At 43.0% G+C, this 9,194-nt stretch overlaps 1 protein-coding gene across 1 annotated transcript in view; it reads left to right on the top strand.

Moving 5' to 3' along the window:
• Positions 1-216: 216 nt before the first annotated feature.
• LOC118801876 (reticulon-4 receptor-like 1) overlaps positions 217-9,194 on the top strand; it is a 65,573-nt gene continuing 56,595 nt past the window's right edge. The window contains exons 1-3 of the mRNA XM_036562272.1: positions 217-346; positions 3,007-3,130; positions 7,028-7,127. Coding sequence (XP_036418165.1) covers positions 217-346; positions 3,007-3,130; positions 7,028-7,127 — 354 coding nt within the window. The remainder of the gene's footprint in view (positions 347-3,006; positions 3,131-7,027; positions 7,128-9,194) is intronic.

The following is a 9,194-nucleotide window of genomic DNA, read 5'->3' as shown; positions in this document are numbered from 1 at the left end:
TGTAAACAGAACCCTTGGCCAAAAACAGCTGGCGTAAAGGCTTCAACGTACTGCCCAAAAGGGAGGGAGGGAGGGGTGGAGGGGGGTAGAGAGAGAGAGAGAGAGAGAGAGAGAGAGAGAGAGAGAGAGAGAGAGAGAGAGAGAGAGTATAAGCTCTTTTCTTCTTTTTTTCCTCCTGTTTTTTCCCCTTCCTGAGCTAATAAGCTGGCAGTGAAAATGCCGTCTGTAAAACGCCCATTACCACGGCTGGCCGCCGCGTGCCCAGCAGTGCACTGCCAGGCCGGGCGTAAATGTCACCCTCCCCTTGGTCCTGAGCAGGGAGGGAGGGAAGGAGGGAGCGGAGGAGGTATGACACAAGCCACGGGCTAATCCAATCTTTGCCACTTCATAATCATCATCATCATTATTATTATTCTCTGCTTATTGCATTATTGCTTACTTTAGCGTGCACTGCTGGCAAACAGAGGGCCGACTCTCAGCGTGAAGAGAGGGATCTGCGCCGAAGCCCCGACCAGCCAAGCTCCATTTCTCTGACTCGTAGACTCGTTCACCCTCCCGAACTTGGTGTATGCGTCACACATGAGTAACACAAGCGCTCGCCTGCTGAAGGAACTTGTGGGGCTCAGTGTGTTTAGAAATGGGACCCAGGGCTCCTGACGTCTTAACTACTGCTACTTATGCAGTTTTACACTCATGACTTATGGATCGATAACTTTACAGTAAAACTTCAACCATTAATCTGCATCAGGGCACAATGTAGGTCGAGACATAGCAATAGTGAGAAAACAAGCAAATCATGCTTATTTTGTTTACTTCACTCAATAAATAAATTGTTGTACGTACTTAATTTAATTATGCCACACTTTTCTGTTTAATCCAGTAGAGTCAGTAAACACACACTTTGTCATCTTTACATGAAGTTCAGTTGCTGACGGAACAAAACTGAAACATTTCAGTGCCGCTTATTCAGTTTTCATTAGAATTGAATTCTCTTTGGATCAAACTAAACTGTTTTCAGTCGTGGAGATGTACTTTCATTCTTTTTTGTTCATTTTACTGAAACCAGTTACTCAAACACAACGAAATTCGTTGTTTTAATGTTCACATATTTTCAGTTTCTAAGTAAAAACACCTTGGTTCATTTGTTCGAGTGTTGAAGGTAAATTTGATTCATTTTAAACTGGAGGCCATGGGATCCCAGTTATGCCTCTGACTGACCTTCACTCAGAATGCTTAAAAAAATTGCTTAAAAAAAATGGTGATTTTTTACATTATAGCAAATATGCTGTCCTGAATGTATTCCATAACTTATTTCATAACAATACATAAAAAGTAACACATTTCAGAATGAATTTAGAAAACAGCTCGATGGGTCACATCATAACATTTTAATTATCGTTTGAATGAAATCCCCACTGCTCTACTCATGCTTCGGCCTCACAGGGCCGGACGTGATGTCATAAAGAAAAAACACATCTGGGGACGACGTTCAACGTCAGAGGCCAGTGATGGGCATTCTGGGTCTTTTCAGGGAGTCAGATCTATTGGCTCAGCTCACTAATAAGAGCCGACTCAGCTCCCAAACGGCTCTTCATTGAGAAGCATTGTGTTTTTTTTGTTGTGTTTTTTCGTTTTGAGTAAAACCTTAGTCTGTCTTTTAAATATTTAAATAATAAAATAAAATCATTTACATAGCCTCTTATGCTCCTTCGAACCACCGGTGGTTCTAAACGCACTTCATCATATTCTTCATAACTTTCATATTTCATAAGCTACACTCTGAAGTCTTCTCTCCAGTCAAATAGATGGTGATGTAATTTTAAACCCTTATAATAAAAGAAGCTGAACTTTTTTTCTACTGAAAGTCGACCCATTTTTCCACAAATCTGGGCTATAAACTATAAACAGATGGCGTCTCTTCAGTGATCTGCTCTGTAAACATTATTTTTATAAAATAATACAAAGAGCGTCTCAGATTTTTGGCTTTCAGCAGTAAATTGTAAGCATATAGAAATATGTGTATCATAAAACACATGTTCTGTTAATTTGAGGGGAGCTTTTACCAAAAATAAATAAATAAATAAATAAAATAAAAATGTACATTTATTTCACGCAGTTACTGAATAATCTGCCTTATGATTTGGTCATGGAAATTCAGATGGACAAACCAAAATATACCCTGGAGAATAAGAAGTTAAAATAATTTACAAAAATTGCATATAAAAAATCAGGAATGTCAGACGTTGGTGAGCAGCTTCACTGGAGAAACTTCAAGAGGCAGCGATCACAAGACAGGCAGGCAAACCCGTTAACCTGTCATTAATAGACTTAAGGCCAGAATTATGTGAAAAGGCAGAGACATAACATGGTGACTCCCAGTGTTCAGCCAGAAGACCTGACTGTCACGAACAACACAACACCACCATATACAGCCACTGGAAACCCACCATTAACCTTCCTCACCAGTGAAACCTTCTAAAGCCACAGTTTAATCTGGTGTAATGGAACTTTTCCATTGCAAAAGATTATGTTTGTTTGAATGTGTGTAATGTGTTCTCTGCACGCCTGACTTGTTCTTTAGAGGGACATTTCATCAATAACAACTTTCATGTGCTAAAGACAGGCTTGTTCATCAGTGGGTACGATCAGCCCCTACTAACTCAGGGATACGAGGGGCTTCCAAAAGTACTTTTCCTCAACACTGTTAGGAGATGGATTGTCCTCCACAGTCATAGCAGGGATTCTCCGAAGGCTGGGTGTAGAGGTGAGTCTGGGAATGCCTTTCTTTCCCAAAGTCAGAGCACAAGGTAGGCCTCTCCTCATCCCCTGGCACCACACATCCGTGCTGACTGTTCCTGCTCACACGTGGCAGAGCGGAGCACCGTAAAGCTCTCTGCAGCCCCCAGGAGAACAGATAAGGGTTAGATTAGCCTCTGAAGAGAGTTGACTTCACTCTTTATCCTGACACACTAATCTGATCTCTAAGCTAAGGGTTCTTGTATGCAGCCCCCCCAGCGCTCCGAGAGCAGTTCTGCTGCATGTGCCATCACAAGTCGGCTCAGGAGCTCACGCTAAAAACGCGTGATGATCTTAGATCCGTGCAGCGGAGGCAGGTGTGGAAGTCTCAGCTGTGAGCGTCATCTTTGATCTCTTTCATCTGCGATGCTTACCTGACAGACCTGAACCGCTTGAAGCAGCTTTTGATAAGTGCATTGATATTCATTTCATGTCAGGCTTACTGAGTGTTAAATGTGGTATAGGCTGTATAGAGTACATACACTGACCGCTCACTTCCTTAAGTACACCTACTTGTATCTACACTCACTGTCCATCTTATCAGCTCCACTGACCGTATAGTTTCACTCTGTAGTTCTACAGTTACAGACTGTAGTCCATCTGTTTCTTTGCATACTTTCTTACCCTGTTCTTCAGTGGTCAGGACCCCCATGGACCCTCACAGAGCAGGTACTATCTGGGTGGTGGATCATTCTCAGCACTGCAGTAACACTGACGTGGTGGTGGTGTGTTAGTGTGTGTTGCGCTGGTCTGAGTGGATCTGAGGGATCTGAGTGGCAATATGATCACAATGCTAGTATTTTCGCTGATGTCGTAGATGTTTGTGTGCATATCTGTGTTACATAATGCATTTTATTTATAAACCTAAGAGAAAATGAATTAAGCTTAGCATTCGTGACCCACCTGCTCACTGCACTTTGTTCTCCACTGTGAGTAATTGAAACTAGCCTCAGAGGTGAAAGTGGACTAAATGGCTCGGTCATTCCGTTCAATAAAACAGTCATTCTGGTAACATGAGAGAGCGCAGGGGCTGGTGTGAGAGCAGGAAGCCGGGCGGAATGATTAGAGGAGGAGGTGAATAGAAGATTATAGACTACCTGCTCAGATGGACGGAGAACTCACATGCCCTGTTGACACAAGATTGATGATTGACAGTAGACCACCCTGAGTCCTGCGCAGGTCTGGCTCATGTCAGGTGGGGCTGGGAAACTAAACTCACAGTACTTGAAGACATTTTCATGATACACACACCGGTCAGGCATAACATTCTGACCACCTCCTTGTTTCTACGCTCATTGTCCATTTTATCAGCTCCACTTACTATATAGGTGCACTTTGTAGTTCTACAGTTACAGACTGTAGTCCATCTGTTTCTCTGATACTTTGTTAGCCCGCTTTTACCCTGTTCTTCAGTGGTCAGCACCCTCATGGACCCTCACAGAGCAGGTACTATTTGGATGGTGGATCATTCTCAGCACTGCAGTAACACTGACGTGGTGGTGGTGTGTTAGTGTGTGTTGCGCTGGTCTGAGTGGATCAGACACAGCAGTGCTGCTGGAGTTTTTAAACACTGTGTCCACTCACTGTCCACTCTATTAGACACTCCTACCTTGTCAGTCCACCTTGTAGATGTAAAGTCAGAGACGATAGCTCATCTGCTGCTGCACAGTTTGTGTTGGTCATCCTCTAGTCCTTCATCAGTGGTCACATGACGCTGCCCACAGGACGCTGTTGGCTGGATATTTTTGGTTGGTGGACTATTCTCTGTCCAGCAGTGACACTGAGGTGTTTAAAACTCCAGCAGCACTGCTGTGTCTGATCCACTCATGTAATTCTTCTTACACTGTGCTGCACTGCATCCAGTGAAGCAGGGCCGGTTGTGCTCTGGCTAATTATCCCAGTATTGCTGGGATTCAAATTCAATCTTCTCACACTGAGGCAAAACCTGACCCTCGGGAGCCTCTTTTAAATCTGCTTTTAATGGAATATGCAGTTGGTTAGAAGTTCAGACGAAGCCCACAATGTGCTCAGAAAAGCTTTATATGAATTACAGGGTCGTTATCAGGAGCATTGCTACATGTGTGCAGCATGCAAGCGAACACTGCCGCGCATTCAAGTGACATCGAAAGATTTAAGAACTTATCAAAGTGTCCAAACTTTGTGAAGCGTGGTAGTTCAGTGGCTTTGGCAGTAGTAGCTACAATCTAAGTAGACAGTGTTGTTATATTATAATAATATAGTAAAATAAATAAATAAAACAGAAACACAGCTACTTTATAAGCATTACATCATGGATTAAAGTGCTCACTGTCCATCAGATATATAACTAAAGATATCAGGGAGGTCCTAATCCAGTTTGTTGCCCCTGTTCGATCTGATCTGAGTGTTTTAATATTTCTATTTTCATAGATAATACAGCCACATAATTTAGCTACACACTCACATTTTATGTTTCTGTGTTTAGATTAAAAGGCAGCTAGAAAAGCTTTCCAAACGCCTGTATTTCGAGTTTGTTCACTATGACGGTGTCTTTAACGGTCTTCTGTCACACAAGATCTCAGATTTCACCACTTATTTTACCCACTTTAAACCCTTAAATGGCCAGAGCCCCCCGGTGGACCCGAAGTTTTATTGCATACTTCTATAATCTAAGAATAGCTCAGCCAGCTTTTATTGAAGTCCCTGTAGTTACTGAATAGTAAGCCTTAGTGTGTAATAATCCTGGGATTAAAATAGCAATACATCTGAATCGGACTGATCTGAATAAGAACACTAAAAAATAACAGATAAAAAAATTGCTAAAACCTAATTAAAAAAATCACAGAATATAACAGTATCGCAGTATATCAGTATAGACGATGTACTGTTCACTGTTTTAGTAGAAAAATGTCCAGTTGTATGCAAAAGTCTGAACTCCCCTGGTGAAATGCCATGCTTTGTTAATGATTCTCTGCAGGAAACAAACTTAAAAATGGCATTTTCTGCAAATGTCAGTGCCTAATTTCTGTTTATTTACTGGGTAAATATAGAAAACAAAATCTTCTGGATACAATGTCAACACAGATCAGACACTCGCAGAGAAAAGGACAAGGCTGAAGTTTACTTGAGGTTTTGGTGAAGGTACAGAGGGTGTAGTCAGAACAGGCTAGGGTCAGAACCAGAGAGCAAGAGAACCAAAACAAACAGGACTTCCAGAGAGTAGCCAGAAACCAGTCCGAGTTCAAAAACCAAAATATCAGACCATATCCAGCAAACAAACCAAAAAGGGCAATGGCAAAAAGGGCAGGTCAGAAATACGGAAAACAGCTCACACACAGAAGAACTTACACAAACAAAGACACTCTGTGTGCAACGGAAGCTGCTGGCAATACTTGGCAAAGTTCTAAGCTAAAGCTTTATATACTACCTGACTAATGGAGTGGAATGGAAAACAAGTGTGACAGTTCAGTTTTCCGGTGAGGAGGAACGCTGAGATGAATGTTCATTGGTTGATGGCGATGGAATAAGAGTCACGTGGTCTCCCACTGATTCATGGAAGTTGGAGTCCTCTGGGCCTTTCAAGGACTCAAGTGATCTGAGGAAAAAGGAACAGGTGGAGGAGGCGCCCTCAGCAGGAGGCGTGACACTTCTTCACAGGCCACGTTTTATGTTTTATTTTTTCTCCAATATGTCAAATTGGGGCGGCGCAGTGGGTATCGCTGTCGCCTCACAGCAAGAATGGCTGGGTTTGATTCCCAGCCGCGCGACCAGGGTCGTTTCTGTGTGGAGTTTGCCTGTTCTCCCCGTGTCTGTGTGGGTTTCCTCCCACAGTCCAAAACATGCAGTCAGGCTGACTGGACATGCTGAATTGCCCCTAGGTGTGAGTGTGTGTGTGACTGTGTGTGACCCTGCGATGGACTGGCGACCTGTCCAGGGTGTATCCTGCCTTCCGCCGAATGACAGCTGGGATAGGCTCCAGCGCCCCACCGCGACCCAGAAGGATAAGCGGTTTAGATGATGTATGTATGTATGTATATGCCAAATTGGAGTGACACTGTTAAGCCACCCTGAGAGAAGGTTGGGCCATTTAGACCTTGTTTCTTGGTCCCATTAAGAGTCCTTATTTAAGCAGGTTACTAAATGACTCATAACCCTTAGAGGTCTGAATGAAATCCTCAGTTCACAGACAGACCCAGAGAGGGAGGCTCATAAAAGTTTGAAAGCTCAGGTATGTCAGTTCTCCGGCTCTCAGACTGCGAGAAGGCCAGAGCGGAAATGGCCTGGACCATGTTCTTCTGCTCAGCGTGGACCGAGGCAAAGCAGAGCAGCGAAAGACGGGGAACTGTTCCCGGGTGCGTTAGAAGTGCGCTGGAGAGATGATGCTGGAGTAGTCGTTATTTTATTCATACTGCCGCTCTCGCTCTCTGCATCACTCTACATCATGAGAGATTACTGTCAAACCCATAACCTCGACTTACTGTCACACCAGCGCCTCTCCAGCCTGGAAACTTCTACATGTTCAATTAAAAAGACTCTGTTTCTCTCTTACACACATCTACACTCATACACACTGACTGACAGCTGTCAGTCATGATGGTGTCTGACCCCCGTCACCAGAACATCTCCCAAAATCCAGACCACCTTCAAAACGCTGCCAATACCCTACCAGCATCCCTTCCTCTATCTTTTTTATTCATCTTTTCTTCCTACTCACTGTTGGTGCACTATAAAGGCAGAGAGAGAGAGAGAGACACAAAAAAGAGAGAGAGAGATACAGAGATACAGAGAGAGAGACAGATACAGTGTGAGAGATACAGTGTGAGAGAGAGAGAGACAGATACAGAGTGAGAGATACAGTGCGTGTGAGAGAGAGAGAGAGAGAGAGACAGATACAGAGTGAGAGATACAGTGAGAGAGAGGGAGAGAAAGATACAGAGAGAGATACAGTGTGTGTGAGAGAGAGAGAGACAGATACAGAGTGAGAGATACAGTGTGTGTGAGAGAGAGAGAGAGACAGATACAGAGTGAGAGATACAGTGAGAGAGAGGGAGAGAGAGATACAGTGTGAGAGAGAGAGAGAGACAGATACAGAGTGAGAGATACAGTGAGAGAGAGGGAGAGAGAGATAGAGAGAGAGATACAGTGTGAGAGAGAGAGAGAGACAGATACAGAGTGAGACATAGAGTGAGAGAGAGGGAGAGAGAGATACAGAGAGAGAGAGATCTGTCAGTCATGATGGTGTCTGACCCCCGTCACCAGAACATCTCCCAAAATCCAGACCACCTTCAAAACGCTGCCAATACCCTACCAGCATCCCTTCCTCTATCTTTTTTATTCATCTTTTCTTCCTACTCACTGTTGGTGCACTATAAAGGCAGAGAGAGAGAGAGAGACACAAAAAAGAGAGAGAGAGATACAGAGATACAGAGAGAGAGACAGATACAGAGTGAGAGATACAGTGTGTGTGTGAGAGAGAGAGATACAGAGAGAGAGCGAGAGATACAGCTAGAAAGAGAGAGAGAGAGAGAGAGCAGATTGTAGCTGTTATGTGTTGCAAGTGTTAGTAATGGTGTGAAGTGACAGATGACAGATTAAGGTCAGCCTATTTTCAGCCGTTGGTAATTTGACTGAAGGTAAATTCACTGTGTGGTTAATTATGAGCTGGAGGTCCAGTTATGCTTTCATGATTCAGTTTAGAGATATCAGCGCAGGAGGAGCAGAGCTAAGATCTGAAATACATTCTGTAGTTCTAACATGCAGTTATGAAGCTCCACTTACGCCGTGAGAGAACAGACATTACAGTGTTCATGCAAAAATACGACGTCAGTGGAACTCGAGCCATCAGCGTGTTGTTTTTGCATGCTTTACACTTAATGTACAAAAAAGGCCACTTTATTAGAAACACCTACAAAGCTCTTTCTGCGCCGTTTATCACAGAACACTGCAGCAGGACTAAAGGTACTTCATATAGTCTGTATGTGGAAACTAAGCTGTAAAAACAAAGCAGTCCATTTTGAATGTGCTATTTTTGTGATGTCACATAAAAACCAACACATTTACATACATACATCCATTCAGCCCACAGCAGTTCAGCCCTGTTATAACCTGTGTTATAATCAAAGAGAGCTTTTTGAATAACACAGCCAGTCAGATCAGCCATGACTTTTCATTTTTCCCCAGCCTGTTAAATTCAGCACAGTAACTGTGCACTGAAATGAGCAGTTTTCTCTGTAGACGATTATTAATCTGTTATACTATATAGATAATTGTTAGCTTATTTTCCATTTGAAAATCAAGATGTAATTTGACCATTTTCACCCAAACATTTGCATATGACTGACTTAAAGACACAGTAGCAACAAAAATAGCTGATTTTATTCTAAGGAGTAAAGAGAGTTTGGAAACTGGTCATGTTAAAG

The sequence above is a fragment of the Colossoma macropomum genome, unplaced genomic scaffold, assembly GCF_904425465.1.
Source record: "Colossoma macropomum unplaced genomic scaffold, Colossoma_macropomum, whole genome shotgun sequence".
Classification (NCBI taxonomy): Eukaryota; Metazoa; Chordata; class Actinopteri; order Characiformes; family Serrasalmidae; genus Colossoma; species Colossoma macropomum.
Note: the sequence above shows the minus strand (reverse complement) of the source record. Positions and strands in the feature narration are given on the sequence as shown.